We start from the raw sequence: 25,564 nt of genomic DNA, 5'->3' as shown, positions 1-25,564 counted from the left end.
CTTCTTTTATTAGATCGCGAATACCGAGCACATAATCTTTCGGTATTTCTTGTATGTTTTCTACTACAGTCTTTTCTTTGTTGTTGATTATGTTTTCTTCCTTATTCTTTTCTTGCAGAATTTCTTCAATGGTCTTTCCTTTATTGTTGTTTATTTGTGTTTCTTGGTTACTGTTTGCTTTAGATATGCTGTTACATGAATAAAACAAAATTTAGGGAAAGACACATTTTATATTACATTATTTATGTTACATGAATAAAACATAACAACAAACTTTGATATACAACATAATATCTAATCCTTAATCCATTTCTTAACAAGATTTTTCATCTTGTCACATTTCTTAACTATTTTCCTTCCCATTTTCTTCTTGTCCACAACCTCGTTCCTCAACTCATCCATCACCGAATTTGGCGGGTTCGGATATCCCGTTGGTGCAGATGCAGCTAGGAAGAGATATGCATTTTCTTGTGGATAGAGATATGGGTTTGCAACGTATGCGTGCATTTCTTCATCGGGAATATTGGTGGTATAAAATTCCTCGATAAGATTTGCCTCCTCACGAATCTCCTTAGATTGTTGTGAGATTGAAGGTCTTGGTCCGAGATATGGCGGAAAGTAAGGATTCTCGCTTTCCTCTTCTTCCTCGGGATCCTCCTCTTCTTCAGGATCCTCCTCTGATTCATAAGGGTTTTTGATTGGTGACGAGTTAAGTATCTTTTTGTATGGCATGCATACCCTCATTTTTGGTTTATGACTGGGTTCTGCAGATGTTGGTGGGGTCTCGTATTGATAGTTCAATGGTGGTGATCCAAATTGCCATCTCCTTTGATCAGAGTGATAATTCATCCAGCTAGATGATTCCGATTCAACTTCTTGTTTTATCTTACTCTGAACTTCCTGTTCCTCGGAAGGATGGTAAGTCGGAACCTCGGATGGATAATACTGAGGATTGTTGTCGGTGGTGTCGTCAGAAATTTCTATTGGCATTTGCCGACTCCCTGGGAGATACACAGGTTGGCTCCCATAGGGTAAGTTTGGAACGATTGGTTGATTGTGACTGAAAAAGCTAGTATAATAACTATTGCTACTCTCCATATCAGATGGTTCGAGATTGATTGTCGGTTTTGATCGAATGGCTAATCGGTGTCTACGGCGAAAGTAGTTAATATAATACATCTACATTTAGTTAGATTAGGGATAGGAGGTTTACCAATCCTATATTATCCCTATGAATAGTAATAATTATCATAATTAAAGCCTAGGTACTAATGTTTTAATACCTAATTCACTGAAACCGATGGCTCTGATACCAACCTGTCACACCCCGACTTAGGGCCTAGGCGTGTGACCACAAGTTGGTACCTGTTTTGTAAATATATCAGAGTTTATGGTTTAATTTTAGCGGAAGAATTTAGGTCGAATATAATATTAATTTACATTGAAAATTTATTTGGGAATCAAACACCCAAGTATAGTTTACAAAATATATGTTTCATAATACAAGGATTTGTTTATAAAAAACGGAGCCATCTTGTAAGTGTTTCTATCTTCATATGAACTCCAACCCTTGCTAATGCTACTTATGCTTAATTACCTGCAATGGGTTGGACAAATACGTCGCTGGTGAACACATATGACTCGATAAAACATTTTGAATGACAATTATAATACAATTATAGTTTTCTGTACACTCAGCAGATGCACGGCCACATCTGAGATTTGTACCACTACTCTACACACACACAAATGTTCTCCCGAGCTATGATGCCCCTGCAAGGAGAACTAGTCATGACCGTTAGCCCACGGCCACCTAGGCTTTGACTGATTAGGCTGAACAGTTATGTTTGGATCCAGACACATCTGTACTCGGTCTGAGTTGCTTTTATTTTCTATCTTGTCTTATAATGTTTTAGAGATCAAATGATCTCATGTAGACACTTGATTGATTCGTTAAGACAAACACCTGTTTATCTCATTGAGTATAAATATGTTTTGACTGATTGAAAAGGTTGACGTATTCAGCTGTACCATCGGTGTTGAAAACCATTGACTGATCGATTGGTTGTGAATGATACTTAACATATACATAAATAGGTTTGTATAAATATTTTGAATGATGATTAAGCTATGATTGTAAGCTTAACCTTGAAATCGTTTATCTTTGATTGTGAATGAAAAAACTTAGTTTTATGTGACGTTTGATATAGCATGCTTTGGCCTAATAGGTTCAACACGTTGGTAAGTTTCTCCAGGTAAGTAAACGGGTCCCTCGGTTGATTGGGATTTATACGAATTACTTTTCCTTAGGCAAGAAACTTACTACTAGTGATATCCCACTTCCAGTTACTGCATGCTCGTCAAAATATATCTTTTGTTTGTTATTACTTCATCATGAAGTAACGTTTATGAAAAACATGATTGAGAATGAATGTTTGTAAAAATACGATTAAGGTTAAAGGCCATAGCCTCGATTGATAGTCTAAGCTATAATTCAAATAAATTAAACGTAAACCCTGCCTTAAAGCGGACACTTAGATTGATAATAAGAAAAAGGCAGGATCTTGATCTACTTGATTAAGTGATTACTACTTGATTATAACTTCGTTTCTTGCACGAAATACGAGAAAACAACACGTCGGCTTGTTACGGCAATGGGGCACACTTTCCAATGCTATGTGTGTGTAAAGAGAGGTGTATTTTAGGATGAATGGAGCTCATGCCCGGAACCCCCCCTTTTATAGCCGAAATTGGACCCCTTCACGGTACGCGATGGGTTCCTTGTGACCCGTCGCGTACCGCGGCGCCGCAATATTACACCGCCTTATGCGGTGGTGACGCGTGGCCTGTCACAACGTGCCACGTGTTGACACGTCGTTGGACACGTGTCCACTGACTCGTCAAGCCCATCGCGATATGCGATGGGTTGATGTTACCCCGTCGCGTACCGCGATGGGACAACATTTTCAAAATTTACACTTTTGGTCCCTATACTTTCTAAGTTAGTATATTTAGGCTTAAATTAAAGAGGGTAAAAGACGCGGTGTTACATATATATATAGGATTTGGTTCATTTCAGAAGTAATCTTAGGTGAGAAGTGCGAGAAGAGATTCTAACCAATCAAAAATTTTCTATTTAATTTTGGATTATTTAATTGTAGAAGTATATTAGTAAAAAAGTTTAGGAGTTTCTTTTGGTAATTAATACTAATTAATGTTAAGTTACAAATGACTATACATTTATTTTTATTTTTTAATTTGATTTAATATTCAAAAAATACATAAAACAAAATCACCATACTCTATAAAATTACATTAACCATCATAAAAACAAATATCTACACAAATCGTAATATTAACCTACACATAAAAAAACTAGTTCATGTTATCACCTACACAGATCACAATATTAATATACATGCACATAACTAGTTCATGGTAACCTACACAAATCACAATATTAATCTATATATACAAATTTACTTCATGTTAGAGTCTACCATTTGTATTTACCTACGCAGATCACAAAATTAACCTACATAAACAAAACTTCTTCTTGATATCACATACAATTAATTGTATTAACCTAAAATTGTAAAATATTCGCAATGTATGAACCCATCATGTTTTTTATTTTATTTTAATTATTCTTTAATCTATCTTTTATGTGTAGGCAATACGAGTTATGTGTAGGTGAATATTATTTATATGTATGTGAAAATAAAATGAAATAGCAATATGTGTAGGTGAATACGAGTTATGTGTAGGTGAATATTAGTTATGTGTTGGTGAAAACAAAAGAAACAAAATTTGTGTAGATGAAAATAAGTTGTGTTTGTAATACGAGTTACATTTTGATAAAAATAAAAATAACTAACAATTTGTATAATTAAACATGAGCTATATGTAGATTATTGTGTTACTTGTGTACGTGATCAATTAATTACAATTCACCTACATATATATTTATTTTCATATGTAGGTACGTAAAAGAAAATTCAAATAAATCTTATGAAACCATGAATGTAAAAAATTCTCTCGGTTATATTTCATTAAAATTATTCTAGAGGATGTTTTATGTAAATGTCAATTTATCTTTTCTAAAATTTGTAACTTTCTACAAGATTTAATATGAAGAATAATTTAGGAGTAATTAGGGGAATTAATGCTTTGAACAACTATGAGATAATCAATGGTTAAGATCGACTTATCGCACTTCTCGCTATAATATCACTTCTCGCATGATCCATCCCATATATATATATATATATATATGGTAAGGATCCTAAGAGAACCCTTTGCAAATTGAGAACATTGAGAACCATTTTATACCACTAAAAACACCTTTATAAAAAATATTTTTAAAAAATCATAAAACAAAAAATAATAAAAAATTTAAAAAAGTAAAAAAACAAAATTCTTATATTTCATTCCGGTTTTATTAGAAAAATAATAAAAAAATATAAAGAAAACGTCGTATTATACACATATGTATAATTTTATTTAATCTTTAGTTACGCAATATACACATATATACAGTATCATTTATCTTAATTTATACACATGTGTATAAAAAAATAATGTAAATGTACATATATGTATATATTATACATATGTGTATATAATTTGGCTAAACCGAGTTTTTTTTATGAAACCGGGATGTTAAAATAAGAATTTTGGTTTTTTTACTTTTTTCATTGTTATGTTGTTTTTTATTTTATGATTTTTTTTACTTTTGAGTTTTTTGTGGTCCAAAATTGTTTTCATGGTTCTCAATTTTAAAAAAGTTCTCTCATGATCCTGAATTTATATATATATATGGTCCAAAATTGTTTTCATAGTTCTCAATTTTAAAAAAGTTCTCTCATGATCCTGATTTATATATATATATATATATATATATATATATATATATATATATATATATATATAAATCAGGATCATGAGAGAACTTTTTTAAAATTGAGAACCATGAAAACAATTTTGGACCACAAAAAACGCAAAAATAAAAAAAATCATAAAATAAAAAACATCACAAAAATCAAAAATGTAAAAAAACCAAAATTCTTATTTTATGATCCCGGTTTCATTAAAAAAACTCGGTTTAGCTAAATTATATACACATATGTATAATATATACATATATGTACATTTATATGTTTTTTTTGTACACATGTGTATAATTTAAGATAAATGATACTGTACATATGTGTATATTACGTAACTAAAGATTAAATAAAATTATACATATGTGTATAATACGACGTTTTTTTATTTTTTTATTTTTTTTAATGAAACCGGAATGAAATATAAGAATTTTGGTTTTTTTACTTTTTTAAAATTTTTATTATTTTTTGTTTTGTGATTTTTTTTAAATATTTTTTAAAGGTGTTTTTAGTTGTACAAAATGGTTCTCAAAGTTCTCAATTTGCAAAGGGTTCTCTTAGGATCCTTACCCTATATATATATATATGTTTAAGTTTAAGAAAGAAATCAAATTATTGTAAAAATGAGAGAAGTGGCTTCAGCCAATAAGAAATTTCATATTCTTTTTTCTTTTTAATCTAAAATCTCTTAACTTTTTTATATAGAAAGTTAACTTCACTATTTTAAGTATATAATTTTAATTAATTATCTCTTTCAAATTTAAAATACAGTTTTGAATTCAAAGAGTAATGGAAATCAAGTATACGTATATATCCAAAATAACTTGTATTAATTAGTTATTTGTTGGTACATGATGTCAGTAGTTCAGTGTCTAGTGTCTGTAATCGAGTTAGTTGGATTTGTATTTGGATGTAAGCAAAGTTCTCACAAGTTCGCTGATATAGGCGAACTTGTGGAACAAGCGAAGTTAGGGACAACTTCGCCTAAACATGCTAGGCGAAGTTGTCGTGTTATATAAACTGCTAGGTTACGGCTAGATCAGTAGACGAGTGAGAGTTTTAGTTTACGAGTTATTCAGTTTTGTGTAATCGGTGATCAGTGAATCACGTGTTTCCAGTTGCAATACAACGTGTCTTTGTTTATTGTAACGTGTGTTTGATCGTGTTAACGTGTATCGTCTTCTACACTCGTAACGTCTTACGTAGGGATTCCGCACCTACGTAGAACGAGATATTCCGTGTAGATCCGGCTGGGAACCTACATTATTTTAAGGTATTTTATCTTCAAAATTTTGAATTCAAAGAATATGAATTCAATTACGTGATTTTGTTTTCTTTCTTTTTTTATATTTTTATGTTATAACAATATATTATGTGTTATAGGATTTTCCTTTATCTTAAATATCTTATAAGGTATTCCATTTATTCATTTTTGGTCGTTCAAATAGAAAAGCTATTAATTAGTTATTTTAAGGTATTTTATCTTCAAAATTTGAATTCAAAGAATATGAATTCAATTACGTGATTTTGTTTTCTTTTTTTTTTATTTTTATGTTATAACAATATATTATAAGAGTCATAGGATTTTCCTTTATCTTAAATATCTTATAAGGCATTCCATTTATTCATTTTTGGTCGTTCAAATAGAAAAGCGTAAACATTAAATCACTTTTTTATCCTACACAAACCCTATACATCATAAAACAAACTATTGTCTTTCAACACTATGCACCAATAAATGGTAAAATATAAATCATATATACAATTTCTAAATACTTCTACATAAATGGTAAACAACTTACACAAATAAATCATACTTCACATTAACAATTCTAAAATGTACCTACATACATGACAAACATCCTACACCATAATACACAAACTACATGTAAGAATAAAACCAAAAATAATTGTTACACGGTAGACTATAACATACCAAAGTTTACATATGTAGACTACACAGGCATGCATAACCCATACACTGTAATATACAAACAAACACATGTAAGAGAAAACATAAAATAATTGCTACATACTGGACGATAACATACTCAAGTTTACATATGCACTACACAACTTGTTTCACTTATTTTTAGTTATGTAGGGTTGGATCCAAATTTGTGTAGGATGTTATCAATATTTGTGTAGGATTCGTAAATAGACACAAATGCCTGATAAAAAAATGTAAGAGAAAACAATAAATAATTGATACATAGTATACCATAACATACTAAAGTTTACATAAGGCCTACACAATGGTTTTTGCTTATTTCCTTTTGTGTAGGCATTGAATCAAATTTGTGTAGGATGTTATTAATCTTTATATAGGATGTTATTGATCTTTGTGTAGGCCTAAATCATAGTTGCATCAACCTTCCTATTCCTTGTTGAATTGTCTTAACTTTTTCTACAGTCAAATATATTAAGAGAAAATTATTGCAAAATAAACAAGTATTTTCGGATATAAGGGGAATTTGTTTTGGTGATTGAGATGACTAAAGTATAAAAAAAGGATTGTAGTTGACAAAAGCTAGGTTTCCTTATTTAACATATTATGGTAATTACCTCATTGTCCATTTTCATTAAAAATCATTAAAATCAGTTACAAATAATTACAAATATGACACATTCAACATAGGTCATTGATCAATCTTAATCAATGGTAGGAAATCACTTCTCACATTTCTTGCAATAACTTGACTTCTCTCATGAACCATCCCTTATATATATATATATATAGGATTGATCATGCGAGAAGTGCGAGAAGTCGATCTCAACCATTGATTATCACCTAGTTGTTTAAAGCATTAATTCCCCTAATTACTCATAAATTATTCTTCATATTAAATCTTGTATAAAGTTACAAATTTTAGAAAATATAAATTGAATTTTACATAAAAAATCTTCTAGAATAATTTTAATGAATTATAATCAAGAGAAAATTTTTACATTCATGGTTTCATAAGATTTATTTGAATTTTCTTTTACATACCTACATATGAAAATAAATGTATATGTAGGTGAATTATAATTAATTGATCATGTGCACAAGTAACACAATAATCTACATATAGCTCATGTTTAATTATACAAATTGTTAGTTATTTTTATTTTTATCAAAATGTAACTCGTATTACAAATACAACTTATTTTCATCTACACAAATTTTGTTTCTTTTGTTTTCACCAACACATAACTAATAGTCACCTACACATAACGCGTATTCACCTACACAAATTGCTAATTCATTTTATTTTCACCTACATATAAATAATATTCACCTACACATAACTCGTATTGCTTACACATAAAAAATAGATTATAGAATAATGAACATAAAAATAAAAAACATAATGTGTTCATACGTTGCGAAATTTTACAAGTTTAGGTTAATACTATTAATTGCATGTGATATCATGAACAAGTTTGTAGGTTAGTTTTGTGACCTACTTAGGTAAATACAAATGGGTAGGCTATAATATGAAGTAATTAAATTTGTATATATAGGTTAATGTTGTGATTTGTGTAGTTTACCATGAACTAGTTATGTGCATGTATATTAATATTGTGATATGTGTAGGTGATAATATGAACTAGTTTTTTTATGTGTAGGCTAATATTATGATTTGTGTAGGTATTTGTTTTTACGATGGTTAATGTAATTTTTTTATAATATAAGTATGGTGGTTTTGTTTTATGTATTTTTTGAAGATTAAATCAAATTAAAAAATAAAAACAAATGTATAGTTATTTGTAACTTAACATTAATTATTATTAATTACTAAAGAAAACTCATTAAACTTTTTACTAATATATTTCTACAATTAAATAATCCAAAATTAAATAGAAAATTTTTGATTGGTTAGAATCTCTTCTCGCACTTCTCACCATAAGAACACTTTTGAAATAAACCAAATCCTATATATATATGGGATGGTTCATGCGATAAATGATATAATAGTAAGAAGTGCGAGAAATGAATTTGAACCATTAATTGGGTTTAATCAATGGTCTACGATAGGCATGGCAACTTCGTAATAAAGACAATTAAACGATTTTAGTTTGCAACCATTAATTGTGAAAGTGTAGTTACCTACACAACGATATTAGTGGTTGTGTTTATGAAGAATATTTTGAGATCTACCGATTACCTCATTTGGCTTATGCTTAATTTTTTGGTTTATTGAGCTCTTGCATACAGTTGCATCTGGCATACAAAAATGAATAAACTTTCTATGTTTGTAGCCTTCATAAACCATTATAAACAATTAAACTGAATAAAGTTTAAATCGAAGCAAGTCAGCCGGTTTGAGATTCAGTCAGTTCTGGTTCAGTGGCTTGGCGACTTAACAACAGCTTGACCGTAACTGTCATTTGACCTTTATTATTATTAACATTAATTAATATATTATACTTTTAGAAAGCATGATGATGCATATGTATTATAATCATGAACCATAAGCGTTACTTCAAAAAGTATAATACGAATTAATGACTTTGAGGAAAAATATATAAAAATTGGTATAAAGTACAAACCGTCCAATCTGAATTGTCACACTGCTAAAACTGGTTGGTCCGGCCGACAGTCTAACTAATCTGTTTTGGTTTGTCGTTTAACGGTTTGCAAACAGGCCGACAATCTTAACTACTCTGATTTGGTGTGACGTATAACGGTTTGATTAAAATATTCGTAAGTAATTAACGGATGAACACCTTTAGTAAAACTCGAATGCTGAAGAGTCTTTTTTAAGGTATAACTTTTTAAGGGTGTGCATTTCATAAATATTTTTAGATTCACTTTATTTTCTTGTATATTTCATAAATATTTCCTCTTTTTAGGTAATGTTAAATAAGTTAAGACACAAATAAGGGTTGGATAAATCTAAGTAGGTGGGGGTATTGTTGGAAGCCTGACTCGTAAATTGCTCTTTCAAACGAGGGATAGTCGGTAGATCATGTTAGAGATGCTGATGTAAGGATGTGTTTGCAACCAGTTGCTGCTTTAACTATATATTTCTAAAAGCAGTAATTTGATCATAGGTAGCATATGGTGCATGTATACATACCATATGTTTATATTGAAGCTTTAACAGAATTCTACATGTTTTCTTTTCTACACAGGAGAATTAGTTGGCTCATCACTCATGTATAATAATCATATTACTGAAGTGTTATCTTAGTTTAACCATTAATGCATGATATCAACTGTTGATATTGATTATGAATGTGCATGATAGGGAAGTCATTGTAACAATAATAACATTTTTTTTCTTTTTCTTTTCTTTTTATGTCAGTTTGGATACTGTAACAAATATGAAATTTAGTCATAGTGTCGTCTATAGACGTGGGACTTTGTTCCTACGGTGCTTTATGATATTCAAGGGTAGAGTCGTCTTTTGCATGTTAATGTCAAGTACTCGAGAGTATATGTCAGCGGATGTATACTTGTGTGTTGGTAGAGAGTTATTTATTGACTTTGATTAAAGATAATGGTGTTTAGTGCTTATAAGTGATTAGGCGATAATTTGAATCCTTTTTCTATCGGTTGGTGAGAGTTGTTGTGTCTTCTAAAGACGTGAGATTTTGTTTCTATTTATCTTCGAAACTGCACCAAAGAGCAAATGTTAGTGGATGCATACTTGTTGATTGGTGTAGAGTTATTTATGAATTGTGGTTGACGAGGACGACGTCTAGTGCATATAACTGATTAGACAATAAATATCCTTTTTGTCAATTTTTGGTTATATTACAGCTATGAGATATAGTCTTTGTCACGTCCATGGACATGGGACTTCGTTCCTAAGGTGTTTTACGTAGTTCAAGGTTATAATCAGTCTTTTACGTGCATACGTCAAAGTACCAGAGACTAATGTTAGTGATGTATACTTGCATATTGATGGAGAGTTATTTATAGATTTGTTTTATGAGAATGACGTTTAGTGTTTACAAATGATTAGACGATAAATGTTTTTTTTTCATCAATCAAATTATTGTAACAAATATGACACAGTTGTATGCAGTCCATAGATGTGGGACTTTGTTCCAATGGTGTTTTCTGATTTCGAGGTTACTATTTGTTTTTTTGTATGCTTACGTCATGATACCATAGAGTAAATGCTATTGGATGCATGCTTATAGATTGGTGGAGTGTTATTAATAGATTATGGTTGACGATAATAACACTTACCGGAGATAAATGATTGGACGATAAATGACTTTTTTTGTCACTTGGATTACTGTATCATATATGAGATATGGTCTTTGTGCCGTCTATAGATGTGGGACTTTGTTTCTATGGGGCTTTATAATTCTTGAGGTTGTACTATGTTGCAGCTTTCATCATGGTTCTAGATAGTAAATGTTAGTGGATGCATACTTGTTGATTGGTGATAGTTATCTATAGACCATGGTTGACGATAATTATTGTTTATAATTGATTAGACGATAACGTCTATTTTTTTTTTGTCAGTTGGGTAACCATAGCAAGTATGAGGTGTAGTCATTGTCGTATATAGGAGTATTGACTTCATTCGTATGTTGCTTTATGATTTTTCAGGTTATAGTTCGTCTTTTACATGTTGACGTCATGGTACCAGAGAGTAAATGTTAGTGGGCGTACACTAGTAGATTGGTGGAGGGTTAATTAGGCTATGGTCGATGACAATGGCGTTTAGTGTTTATAAATATAAATGATCAGATGACAAATGTCTTTTTTTTGTCAGTTGGGTTGCCATAGCAAGTAGGAGATGCAGTTATTGTATCACATATAGAAGTGGAGCTTCGTTTCTATGGTGCTTTATGATTTTCCGAGTTTATGGTCAGGTCAGTTACCGCCATCAGAAAACAGTTTAATTCTTGACAAAATTACATAAAATATTCTTTGCATATATACAAAATGAATATTTCATCCTTTATCTTTAAAAGTCACGTGTAACATCCTTTATGTTTTATGTATTTGTAACACAATGCGTTCTAGAAATCTTTAGTTACTATTTTGAAAATGACAAATTATCCTTGCCTTTAAATGACCAAATATGTAATTTGATATTTGTTTCTTTTCGATTTTTTTTTTCTTTCTACATTTGTTTTCATTTTCTTTCTTTTACTTTCCAGCATACGTGCACAAAATCGGGTATTTAAAAAACCCGGAATTGGGTAGGAACCGGTTCCGGGTATGGTCAACAAAAATCAAACCAGGTTCGGGTAGGAACCGGTTCCGGGTATAGTCGGGTATTTGACCGGTTTTTGACCAGTTCCGGGTCGGGTTTTGACCGATTCCTCCAGGTTTTTTTCGGGTTTTTGACCGATTCCTCCGGGTTTTTTCCACCGGTTCCGGAACCGGCTCCGAGGAGAAATCCTATACCCGGTCAGGAACCGGTTCCGGGTACGGGTAGGAACTGGTTCCGGGTCGGTTCCACCGGTTCGGTTCCAGAACTGGTTATTTTGTGCACGTCTACTTTCCAGTACACGTGCACAAATCGGGTTCACCTTGAAAACCCGAACCGGTTCGGAACCGTTTTTTTCACACCGGGTAGAAAATGACACCGGTTCCAGTCAGGAACCGGTTCGGTTCCCGACCCGAACCGATGCCCAGAAATGCAAACTTTTAGGAACCGGGTAGGGTTGGAACCGGGACCGGTTATTACGTAAAAACCGGTTCCACCGGTTTTTTTTGAAATTCAAACATTATAGCCGTTAGAAACCGGTTCCAACGGCTATATAGCCGTTTTTGACCGTTGGAACCGGTTTTATTACTATATTTAGCTAATTTTCATTCTATAAATATAAATGTATGAGTGTGTACTTGTTAAACCACTTCCAAAACTATAAAACACACTCCAAAACACAATTAAGCTTAAACCGACAACAAATGGCAACTAATGACGAAGTTGTTATGGTGATCGAAACAACAAGATGCCCCGATGTTTGGGTTCATTACGATTTGTGTCTGATGACCGACTCACATGAGATGGCACGTTGCAAATATTGCTCGAAGTTTCTTAAAGCAGGGTCCAACTCAACATTACGAAAACATACGAATAAGTATTGTCGAGAGAAAAGAAGTTTGGATGCTAAAAAAGCGGAAGTGGGAGAATCGTCCGGCTCTACAACCCAAAAATAAGTATTCCCGAATTAAAACGACGGACTTTGTTTTTTAAGTTTTAGTTGTTATGTATCGTTTATGTTTTAATAATGTTTGTAATAGTTATTGTTTAAATAAATAAAATGTTCGTCGTTATTAAAAAAGTAACAAAAAATTAATCATGAGTAACAAAAGTAATTATAATTAAACAAATCAAAACTAAATATTAGTTGAACAAGTTACAAATAATTTTACTAAAACAAATAAAAAACACAAATAATTTTACTAAATCAATATTGCGAATTTCGTCGACCGTTGCGCCCTCAACATAGTTTGCTCCACTATATCGACCAAGTTCGCTAGTTGGTGTGTTTCCTCTTTGCCTCTTAGATGCCGATTCACGAATCCCATTCATCAAGTTTATAAGTGGGTCATTGCACGGCCTACTAGTTGTTGTTTTTTTCACAAAAGACGATCTCGTGCTTGGACCATACATTTGAAAATAATGGTCAAAAAGGTCTTGAAGGTTTTTGTTGAACTTTTCCTTTGCTTCCGTCGACAACTTCGGGTCGATCTCGTGCATACCTAAGTTGTCGAATATTTCTTCAATCGTTGTCTCAACCCCATTAACATTTCAATAGGGGTTTAATGCGGCGGCACAAGTAAAGACCGGCGGTATGTTTTCAAAATATTTTATGAACTTTTCCTTCATCACCGCAACAATATTCTTGAAGAGTTTGTTCTTCTCCGCAAAGCTTTTAAAAACATAAGACATATAGTACAATTCTTGCAAAACCCAACAACTAGTAGGGTAATAGACTCCCGATAATTTTGTTGTAGACTTTTTGAACACGTCAAGATACTCCAACAAATAACCGACTTGGACCCAAACACTTTCCGGAAACATATTGGCCTCGCGTTCTTCAACAAGATTGTTATGAAAAGCTTGTAAAGTTTGGCGTTGGGCAAAAGCACACTTTAGCATATGACAAGTTGAGTTCCAACGGGTTGGAACGTCCCAATTCGGCCCCAAATACTTTCTTTCAACCGACTTGCAATAGTTCTTATATTCAAGATGTCTTCTTTTACCACTTTTGAAGACATCTTGTAACATAAGTCTAAAGAATTTTAAATCGCCACAAATGTTTTCATTGTCAATACCTTTTTGAACAACCAAGTTGATAATATGTGCAACACATCGAACATGAAAAAAATCCTCGAAACAAGGTGGTGAATATTTAATGATAAATTTTTCGGCCGCCTTAGTATTGTTTGAAGCGTTGTCAAACGAAATCGAAAATATTTTATTTCTCAAGTTGTAAGTCGTTATAACTTCATCAAGTAATTCAAACAATTTTTTGGCGGTATGTGGGAACGGGAAGTTTTCAAAAGCGATGGTGCGTTTCATCAATTGCTATGTCACCGGATCAACCCAATGAGCGGTGACACATATGTATGATTCGGGCAACCCGTGTGGTGCCGACCAAACATCGGTAGTTAAACTAACCGTGGCTTCTAAAGAATCAAAGACTCGATTAACTCTTTTTAGCACACTCCCACAACCTGATACAATGACGTCTTAAGGTAGTACGACTTACATGTGTGTATCGCGGTTGTAGAGTTTCTCGAATCAACGACATCAAATCCGGGTCATCAAAGTGATTAAACGGAAAACCTCGTTGAATAACGAACTTTGCCATTCTATCTTGAACTTAAGTCGTGTTGTAACGAAATAGTGTACCATCTTTACCCAAGTCAATTTGATCGGTCGCGCCAATCCCTTTCAACGCCTTGCAATATGGCTTCTCGATGTGCTTTCTCAAAGTAGAGTTGGAATCGTGCTTTAATAGTGAACCACATAGTTTGCAACGAGCCTTTTGATAACCTTCGTCATCCACAATCAAATCCCAATTCTTCCATATGTCTTCGTTGCGGTTATGGTTGACTACCGTAACAACCCTTGGGTCCTCCGTAGCAGGAACGGAGGCAACAAAAACACTCTTCTTAGCCTTCTTGTTAGTTTTTTTTATGGGTGCCATAATAATATTTAGTTGGATGGTCGGGTAACGGAACGGGTTTGCTAAAGGAGTAGTATTTTAGTTTTGTTTTTGAGTTTGGTGGTGAAACAAGTAATGGAAAACAACTTATATATAGTTTTTGGGCTACAAGAACCGGTTCCAACGGCTATATTACCGTTGGAACCGGTTCCAACGGCTATTATTTGTCTCAAAAACCGGTTCCAACGGCTATTATTTGTCTCAAAAACCGGTTCCAACGGCTATATTACCGTTGGAACCGGTTACAACGGCTATTTTGTGTCTCAAAAACCGGTTCCACCGACTATATTACCGTTGGAACCGGTTCCAACGGCTAGTTTGACCTGTGTTTGACTTTTCAAAAAAAAGACGCCGGAACCGGTTTTTTCGGGTAGGAACCGAACCGGTTACAATTAGGAACCGGGTTGGAACCGATGGGGACATACAAATAGGAGAACCGGGTACGATTTTCGGGTACAAAAATACCCAAACCGGGTATTGGGCCAACCGGGTAGGAACTGGAACCGGTTCCGGTTCGGTTCCAGTTAGGTTCCGGAACCGGTTTTTTTGTGCACGACTACTTTCCAGTACTTTTTTTTTGTTGTAAGTTATTCAGAAACCAATTCATTAAGTTTAATTTTCAATAAAGACTTTAAAAAAAAGTTGGAAAGGTTGTTTGGTTCATTTAGATCTAAATGAGTCAGGTCCGAATAAACATCTGTCTCATTCAGCAGCAACAACAAGTCTGAATGATTCAGACCTAATTTTAGTCATTCCGATGTTTTTCTGTTTAGAACCAAACAGTCTGAAATCTGAATGAATCAGATGTTTACATAAACATCTGAATGGTTTCATTCAGATGTAAACAAACAGCCCCTTAAACTTAAAACCACCAAATTTATCAGACATAGATCCAACCAAGCATATTGGGTAGGAAATTGAGTTAAACAATCTGAATGACTTTTCTTCTCGTTATGCATGGACAATTGGCCATCATGTTAATTTTAGTCATTCCGATGTTTTTCTGTTTAGAACCAAACAGTCTAAAATCTGAATGAATCAGATGTTTACATAAACATCTGAATGGTTTCATTCAGATGTAAACAAACAGCCCCTTAAACTTGAAACCACCAAATTTATCAGACATAGATCCAACCAAGCATATTGGGTAGGAAATTGAGTTAAAACAATCTGAATGACTTTTCTTCTCGTTATGCATGGACAATTGGCCATCATGTTGATGCTCGCTAGGTCAAAAACTTTTAAAATGTGCAACCAAGACTAGAAACCCCAAGCTGAACAAAATATTCCCTCTTCAGTCATTTCCGATCAAAAACATAGAACGATCCAAACGGCTAATCACCATTAGAGACGAGCTCAAGAAAGTACAAAATAACACAAAGCAGTAAGATTATGAGTAAATTACAAAACAGGTCCTGGGTTATGTTCCAGAAAGCAAATAACAAGTTTTTTTTCGAAATCAAGAAACATATGATGTGATCAAACAATGCGCTCCAACTCCCTCGCATAGCTGAGAGTCTGGTTGATGAGCTGGAGAGATGGAATCTCCTTGCATGATGCTGCTGAGTCTTTCGCCTTGTTGAAGACCAACCATCCATTCTTTACCTCCCACTCTGGATGCTCCTGTTCAATAATTCATATTCACATTAATATTTATATTATGATAATTGTCATATTCATATTAATAACTATTATGATATTTGGTACCTCGTTGATGTATTCAAAAAGTTCTTTGTCTGAAGAAAGCAACAGCATTTGGCGAGCATCTTCAACCTTAAGAGAGTCGTACGCCTTCTCACTACACCCTGCAATCTCATCCCTGCAAATGAAGTCATACATAACAATTAACAACCAATATCTATAATTACAGTTTTAGTGTTGAAATTGCAGATTGAATGATTCTTACCTGACTGTTCTTGCCAATAGATCCATGAAATAAACATAAGTTTCATGGGGGACAGTTTGTCTAGCTGTCAATACACGGTTGTAAGCACCTTCCATGAATGATTGTTCAAGTTCCACTGCGTGTTTGATACAAGGATTCTCTAGAGCATTGGATGAAAGCAATTCTAATTCGGTGTGAAACTCAGCAATTCGGTTTTGAACCAGAAGTCTCAAAAGATTAAGACCCAAAATTGGGTACTCCTGAGGGGATTGTGGAAGACGGTTACTGTTCCAAATAAAAAAAGGAATAAAAGTGTCACCAATAAATTTAACAGAAACCAATTAACCACAGCAATAGATATGTGAACAAACCAAACATTTAGTGAACTGTTCATGAACCATTAGGCATAAAGTTTGTTTATATTCGTTGATTTAATAAATGTACGAACATTAACACAACATTCATTCATGTTCGTGAATGTTCATTTATGTTCGTTAATTTATGCTCGTTTGTGTGTGCTCGTTCGTTTGTGTTCATTTAAATATTTATTCAACTTATTTACTCCAAATGTTAATTTGAAATCAATTTGATATTCATACTTAGAATTGTTTGTTTAGTTTTAAAGTGTTTGATGTAATAATGATTGCATTTTAAACTTCAATTTGAAATTCACGTTTAATTTTAACTTGTGTTGGTTTATGTTCGCTTATGTGTGTTAACATTTGTTTGTGTTCATTCATGTTTGTGAAACGTTTGTTTAGAACATTAATGGACAAACATAAACGAACACGGACACCTTAATTTTCTTAACGAACGAACAAAAACAAAAAACTCGTTTGGTTAACTGTCCATGTTCGTTCAGTTTGTTTACAGGCCTACATAGCAATAAATTCTACCCAACATCTGTATAGTATGGTTTTAGCTGAAAGAAATCTCTCTCAAATGCATCCTGATCTTCCATCTTTACACTAAGCACCACAGCATGCTCGTATATATCCCCTATAATTATCAACAAATATAGACTTTATATGAGCTGAAAAAGGAGCATGGAGAGTGCAAGTAAACAGATTTTTATATTGATTATTCATATCATAAACAACAGAATATATGAAAAAATCATAATAAATATAAGAAAAAATCATAATAAACGATAGTGAATACTTACTTGCTAGAGTTAACTCTTGAACTGCATTAGGAGTTTCAGCAAACAACGGTGGGAGGCTCTTAAACTCAATCAACAAGACCTACATGATAAGAAACCATAATTTAGTTTACCAAATGGTTGATAAAATAATGTTATAACCATGAGTTAAACATGATATAGAGAAGTGAAATTTGTTCACTCTCCTTTCTTAGCCACTAGACGGCATACAAATATCAATCTTGAAAACATTTAATCTACAACCTACACAGTAAACTGTTTCCCAACTTAAAATATCAATAATTTCTTAAGATGTAAGTTTTGGTGAAAAATTAGTTGAGCCAAACTCTAGTAATTAAGTATTCATATCTTGATCATATGCTGAAAAATTATAACAAGTCCTATCAGTGTTAAGTAAACTACTAGTTTTCTGAACCTGTTTGGTCTGTGTTTTCTACTGCAATGTTTTTGTTAATAGACGGTATGAAACCAAACTATGAAATATCTTTACGTGTATTCTAATTAGTTTGGTAGTGTCTCAAAAGCATATTATCACAAAGGTCTCAATACTATTATTGTCCAATTGTTGATTAACAGCCCTAACATCAACAATTGCATACTCAGTGTCTATTCTTAGTGTATTATTATTGTCCAACTGTTAATACTATATACATATACAAGTATCTGCGTATTGTAAATCGTAACAACAAATGAAAAAGGCTGATTCAATTAAGCAAATATGCAATAACTAATTATTCAGCTTTTCGGTCAAACTAGATCTCAAATGTGGAATTACAAATTTCAATAGAGACTAATGAATCTACTAAACAGTGATTTCAAATAAACAATTAACACATATATAAAGAAAAATCGGAAAAACAAAGCGTATAATAATTAATTAGGGTTTATGGTGAATTAGGGGGGTACCTTGAGCTGAGAGAGAAGCCTAGAGCAAGTATCGAAATCATTACGAACTAAGGCAGCTTTCAATCGCTCGAATAGCTGTGAGACCTCGGTCAATTTGGGATCCATCGCTGTTTGTGTTTGTGTTTGTGTTTGTGTTTGTGTTTGTGTTTGGGTTGTTTCTTGTTCTTCTGGTTTCCTTCTCTCCAAGAAACCTATTTATTTTATTCTTATTCTCACTGCAAAATAAAAAGAAGTTCGGATCTTATACACACCCGGCTTTACGAACACTCCTTTGTATTTGTATTTGGGTTTCACACCATTTTTATTTTTTACTTTTTAAATGTTGGATAAGATTTTTTTATTAAAAATGTTTAAATTTTGTTGTTGCCTACACGTTCAAATGAAACACCAAGTGAAACAAGTTATCTTATGATATTTTCATATTGAAATGTTTATGGTTGATGGCAACTTACTAACGCGTATAAAAAAAATTAGAAGATATTGGAAGTTAAGACTCTGTGTTATGGGCATTAACCTAACAAAGCCCACATGCCACATAAGACACTTAGCGCCTGACACCAAAACATAGGGGCTTTAGCCCTTTGGGCATATGGCGAGTAAAGAACGTGGGGCAGGTTGTTTGTGTGTTTCTTTATTTATTTATTTTTATTAATTTCCTTCCAACCAATCATATCTAGCCAATATCACTTTTTACATAAAACCCCAATAAAGCCCCCACAACACCCGTTTAGAATCACTTTTATCATGCTTACATGGTACATTCATGACAACACTTTTTCATCTTAAAGCCCCTTTAGACCCCCCCCCCCCCCGGCGCACGCGCACACACCTACACGTACTATAATGTTGATAGATATGCAAAGAATTGAAGTTGAGAACTTGAGGATGGTTGATTTTTTTTTTTTTTTGAAACGGTAGATTTTATTAAACACAAAGGCAATTGGGGCCCAAGGCGAGCAACATTGGAAGCACAACGAACAATAAAGTGCAAACAACAAATTACGAGAAAAACAAAAATTAGAACGAGAAGAGAGCCTTAAATCTCTTCAACACTCTTTCGATTGCTGAGCTCGTCGTTTTGCCACTTCCAAAAATTTCAAAGTGTAGTCAAGAACACGGCACCTATCGCCTTTTTTATATCAGCATAGCTCCCGAATATGTCACCAAAACCGAAGATGTATCGAATAGACTAGACACCTGAAAGATTCAGAATCTTTAGCTACATGCACACGTACATGAAAAAAGTAGATAATTAGCCGGTTACTGCACAAAACCACATATGATACAATCTAAATTATCCAAATAGACCCGTTGTATAATCATCTCGCCTGTTTCATTGCAATTCTATCCAACCCTGCTCTTCAAGCAAAATAATTAATATAGGCCACTTTGTTTCTATATTTCTATATTACAGGCCAAGTTATTTCAACATCATTGCAACACCGACACCGTGATACCAACTTATAACATTAGAAGGAAATAAACCCATGACCCACATAATCATCAGCATTTCCACACTGAAGTCTGAAAGGACGATGAAGATTGAAGGTGTGATCAAGAAATGAGCTACGCAATGTTATGGTGGTAATTTGCAGTAAAAAGATTGCCATCTGCTCATATTTCATAAAAACTTCATGTATGTATAAAACGCAAAAATGTCCTTTGAATACTAATCAATCACAAGCAGAAAATCGAATGAATTTGAACCCGGAAATAGAATAAAAAGTAAAATATATAAAAAAAAATATTACACCACCTATTTACTTTGTATTAAAGATTTCATCACCAGGTTTCTTGACCCAGTATGTCTCTACAAGTTGATTCTTTCTCCAGAATTCCTAGCTCAGACGCGTGCATCTGCGGTTCTTAATTCGTGTTTTCTTTTGCTGCGTGAACTGCGTCTTGATCTAGGGGTCCGGGTTTTTGTTGCACGCTTCTCGGCGGTCTCTTGGGTGGCGGTGATCACTTTTTGGGTATTGTATGGGAGTTCAGGGGGAACATCAGGCCATGGTGTTTGCTTTGCTGGCACTGTCATTTCTAATGGAGGATCGATTATCCATCTGCATCAGAAAAAGGACCCAACTCTTAGCTACAATGAGTCGAGTAAAAAGACAACCAAAGAGTTCCAATAGGAAAATATTAAATCATCACTGTGACAATACTGTATACATAAACACGCATACTTATATGTATATATGAACATACAATCATACATATATGTAACAAATTCAAGAAATGGCTCAGATTGCACACATTGTAGATTCTATGCTTATCAATGCTGACAAACATGAATACATGATGAACCAAGCTGTTACATATTCCCAAAATCCAAAAACATTCATGTCAATTAAAACCACCTTAACCCAACCACACTTCATCAAACAAGTGAACAACCACCTAAAATGAACGAAAGTATAACCTTGAAGCGATAATGGTCAGTTTGATCATAACTGTCCTACTCTCTAGGGACTAGTAAAATCAACCAATTATTTAGGATATATCAAGAATTTAAGATCACATATTTATTCTTCTTCTAAATCCACATGCTATCAAAAATAATACAAAAAATAAAAATACCTATTGAAACCTATACTCTACAATTTCTCTTGAAGCTTTGATAACAAATAAATATACAGCATATTCTTATAACTGATAAAAAAAAGGTTATGTTAAATTTCACTGGCTAAACAAGAGGCAGATACTATAAAAAACCAACACACTTTCTGTATTTTACTCACAAAAGTCACTTAACAACTGTTAGTACATTAAAGTCCCACATACTAAATTGAACCAGATTGTGAATTTTTTTTAAACTTGAAACTGGTACATCCAAATTGTTGATAAACAAAATATAATCCACGTAATAAGAAAAGGGGGATTAACACGTTAGGAAAACAACAGAATGTATCATTCCAAGTTTTAAAAAAAATCTAAACTTTATTCAAATTTAACATGTAGAGGGACTTTAATGTGCAAAAAATTGTTGAGACTTTTATTTGAAAGAAAATAGAAAGTATGCTGATTTTATGTGGATATTAATCCTTAACATATATACACATTATCTGTTAGTTCCTAAACAATTCCAAATATGAACGATCCAGAAACTATCTCCATCAACGTGTTCTATTACAGCTAGCTAATCAATTCTTATTTTAACCTCACAATTCCAAAAAGCACATCCAAACACCCCGTTAGATATGTTGACCATTGTCACAACGTTTCAAACCTATATTACTATAAACCCGATCTATGCAATTGTACCCTATACAAACAAGAATCACAAATCCACACAACTTTTTTGACAAGCTTACTTGTAACATGATGCATATATAGCAGTGATAAACATGTGACGCAAACTTGCAAAGGTAACTAAATACAAGAAAGATGACTAACCCGGAAGGAAACTTGCTATCCGCACGAGCCTCTGCTCGAAGCCACCAAACCATCACTTTCTTCCCACACCGACCTAACGGTTCCACCATAGAAGAGTCTTTAACCAAAGAAAGAGGACTCTCAATATCATCCTCATCATCCAAATCTTTAATCCAATCAGGCCTAAATTCCGCTTCCTTCCATACCGACCTTGAGTTCATCACAAACCCCGACCATTCCAACTTCCTTGGCAACACAACCGCCATATCACCAATATAATTTGCACTCTTGCCTCTGTATACATCAGAATTAAACGTGTGCCATCCGGTTAACCGATCAGACGAGTTACAAGCCGGACCTTGAACCGGCAACGGTGATTTCTTCTCATCTTCTTCTTCCGTCGTCTTACGATTATGAACCTCAAACGGATCTTCATCAGGATGACTCGAATGAGCAAGAATCCCAACCGAAACCGCACCAATCCATTCCACATTCTGGATCTCATCAAATAACTCCAAACTGTGCATATTACTATCATCCGCAAACATCACAACCCCGTCCATCTTCTCCTCTCTCACAATCCTAAATCACGAAAAAATAAGTCAACTTACAATCATAATATCACAAATCGAAAACAAAACTTCAAATTTACACCTCAAAGCTTGCAATCTCATTTCGGACTCCATTTTATGCCTCGCATCCCAAAAGATCGGAATCTTCTTCTCGAACCCGATATGCTTAACCCGAACCTTCGATTTCGCCAGCAACGCAGCCGTCTCATTCGTGACGCCACCAGCTTCCACAACAACCCACACCACATCATAAGGCAAATTCATCAAAGTATGCATCAACCCAGTCAAATGCAGGGCTTGAAACGTGCGAACATAAGTCGGAGTGATCGCAATCACAGTTTTCGGGGTTTTAATCCCGTACTGAACCTTCTGTTCGCATTGAACTGCTTCAATTATCTTATGAGCTTTCATTACCTCCACCGGATCCGGATGCGGCCACGGCCGGATCCGGATCCCGTGCCGACCCACCACCACTCTACTCGTATTATTATTATTATTATTATTAGTATTAACTATCGACGGTGTAAAGGTACGAAGAGAAGTGGTAAACGACAGCGTTTCGGATATATCTGTACCACTTCCAAACGACGTCGTAGTGGAGTAGAGATTATTAATCGAAGAAGCTGAAAATAATAAGTAGAATACAAGACGAGAGAATCTAAACCCAAGGACTAGACTAATTAAACAGCATAAGCAATGAAGGATTACCCAGAAGACACTTGACGGAGACTTAACGGCGTTAGGTCCGTCCATGGACGAATCTAACGGCGATTTACGGGTTCGGTTAGCGTAGCTCTGGTGTAAGGCCAGCAGTTTCATTGTTGCTTTTTTGAAGGATTTGAGATGGGTTTGGAGTATTATTGGGGTGGTGGGTGAAGGAGATGATGGCGGTAGGTTGAACTAACTGGAGAATGAGGTGTTAAATCGGATGGATTATTATTAAGTTATTAAGTTAAGGTAATTGAATGAATGCTTTGGAATTAAGGATGAATTTGATTGGGGGTTTGAATTTGGGTCATTTTCTTTGCAGGTGAAATGAGAATCTTATTTTACATCTTTTGAACATGATGGCAGTGGTGAGGATGATGAGTTGGAGTGAGTGAATCTCGGTGTCTAATTCTTGTAATTTTACACTCTACCCCTTTTAAATAACTTGTTTTCATCGTCTTTTTAATAATTCAATTACTTAACCAAATCTTGTAAATTTGATATTTTATTATGTAGTTGATCTGAGAATTGGTAGACTCGTACTTAGATTAGCTAAATATGAGAAGATGAAGCAAAAAGGGTCCAACTGAAAAGATTGCGTCACTTGGTTTATGTTTAAAGTTACAAGACTTGTAACTAGTTGATGAAAGACTTGAAACAAGACTACGGGATAAACTCAACAGAGTCAATCGATAGTGGAGTCTATTCGATAAAATATAATGATGTGTAACAAATTAATTACATAGAGACATAGTACAACCTTATAATCACTATAAAGGAATGGATATATCAGGAATTAATCATATGTCATCTTTTAGATTAAGAAAAAAGTCGTAACACAAGCATAATCATAAACAATTACTAGATCAAATATATGTGTCTAAAGATCGCACTAAAAGGTAAGTCTTATAAGTGATGATTAAAATCATAATCCACCTATTTTGATTATTGAAAAAAAGAACTTGTTATTAGCCACTTGGCCATCAAAACAGAAGAAATTAGCAAAGTTAAAACTCCTTTTTTTTAGTTGTATTATGTTTCTTTTTCTCACAATCTACATGAGACGTTACCCCATGAGTAAATATGCCAAAATTAAGCAAATTTATTTTTTATTTTTTTTAAAGTGAGTTGGTTTGATCGGACTTCACGCGCCCCCACTCGCAGGTGTAAGCCAACGCGAGCGCGACATGTGTCCCTGACACTGTGTGAGGGGACACGAAAAGAAACTATACAGGTGCTGCCAGAGTTCACGCGCCACCACTCGCAGGTACGGACCAACGCGAGCGCGACACGTGTTCCTGACACTATGTGAGGGGACATGAAAGGCAACTGTAGCACCTCGAGCACACGAAAGGTCTGACACGTCTCCATCACTGACGCATGTCAGCAACAACCAACCACGTACAGGGACGATTCGTTTTCAACAAAAAGGATAGAATTTCGCGCAGCGATGAGTAATAAGAAAAAGACAAACCCCTACTAAAAGAGCAAACTATTAAGTCTAATATCTATCTTACCTCGCTCGCGCGAGACAAGACACACATTAGACTGGGGGGGCTTGAAGAGGTATGTACCCGCCTCAACACAGAGCGAGGCGGGTCAACCCACAAGACATAGACAAGAGGCTTGAAATCAAGAAGGCACAAAGCCAAAACCTATGCGCATGGCGCATATCACATATGCTCACGCATATCACATATGCTCATGCATCACATGCTCAGGCATCACATATGCTCACGCATCACATATGCTCACGCATATCACATCTGCGCGTGGCGCATCCGCGCGTGGCGCATATCACATGCTTGTGCATATCACATCTGCGCATGAAACATCTGCGCGTGAGAATAAAGAGAAGACCTCGCGCATCCTCAGGATAGGCGCATATCACACATGCACATAATCAACCTCGTCCTTATCCAAATCAGGATTA

General features: G+C 34.1%; 2 protein-coding genes across 2 annotated transcripts; both read right to left on the bottom strand.

The window, feature by feature from the left end:
* Positions 1-16,378: 16,378 nt before the first annotated feature.
* LOC143624572 (26S proteasome non-ATPase regulatory subunit 8 homolog A-like) lies at positions 16,379-19,173 on the bottom strand. Its single transcript, XM_077095178.1, has 6 exons — positions 18,980-19,173; positions 18,077-18,155; positions 17,808-17,910; positions 16,933-17,196; positions 16,734-16,845; positions 16,379-16,649 (listed from the first exon to the last, which is right to left on the bottom strand). The coding sequence occupies exons 1-6, from the start codon at positions 19,082-19,084 to the stop codon at positions 16,506-16,508; spliced, it is 807 nt and encodes a 268-aa protein (XP_076951293.1). The 5' UTR covers positions 19,085-19,173; the 3' UTR covers positions 16,379-16,505.
* Positions 19,174-20,567: 1,394 nt separating this feature from the next.
* LOC143624571 (beta-1,4-xylosyltransferase IRX14-like) lies at positions 20,568-24,044 on the bottom strand. The gene is made up of 3 exons (XM_077095177.1): positions 23,006-24,044; positions 22,373-22,933; positions 20,568-21,039 (listed from the first exon to the last, which is right to left on the bottom strand). Exons 1-3 carry the CDS (start codon positions 23,740-23,742, stop codon positions 20,823-20,825), a joined length of 1,515 nt encoding a protein of 504 aa, XP_076951292.1. The 5' UTR covers positions 23,743-24,044; the 3' UTR covers positions 20,568-20,822.
* Between the last annotated feature and the right edge of the window lie 1,520 nt (positions 24,045-25,564).

Source organism: Bidens hawaiensis, unplaced genomic scaffold (genome assembly GCF_021521415.1).
Source record: "Bidens hawaiensis isolate Kalapana, Puna unplaced genomic scaffold, B.hawaiensis_p1.1 tig00003897_1, whole genome shotgun sequence".
Lineage (NCBI taxonomy): Eukaryota > Viridiplantae > Streptophyta > Magnoliopsida > Asterales > Asteraceae > Bidens > Bidens hawaiensis.
The sequence above is the reverse complement of the archived record's forward strand: the minus strand, read 5'-3'. Positions and strand labels throughout refer to the sequence as shown.

Bases quoted from the DNA above. Each gene is read 5' to 3' on its own strand.
- LOC143624572 (XM_077095178.1), bottom strand. From the start codon at position 19,084: ATGGATCCCAAATTGACCGAGGTCTCACAGCTATTCGAGCGATTGAAA. The intron at 17,911-18,076 runs GTAAGTATTCAC...TGATAATTATAG, and splicing joins TCAAGAGTTAACTCTAGCAA to GGGATATATACGAGCATGCT. The intron at 16,650-16,733 runs GTACCAAATATC...ATTATTGAACAG, and splicing joins TTTTTGAATACATCAACGAG to GAGCATCCAGAGTGGGAGGT.
- LOC143624571 (XM_077095177.1), bottom strand. From the start codon at position 23,742: ATGAAACTGCTGGCCTTACACCAGAGCTACGCTAACCGAACCCGTAAA. The intron at 22,934-23,005 runs GTGTAAATTTGA...TTCGTGATTTAG, and splicing joins ATGAGATTGCAAGCTTTGAG to GATTGTGAGAGAGGAGAAGA. The intron at 21,040-22,372 runs GTTAGTCATCTT...TTTCTGATGCAG, and splicing joins GATAGCAAGTTTCCTTCCGG to ATGGATAATCGATCCTCCAT.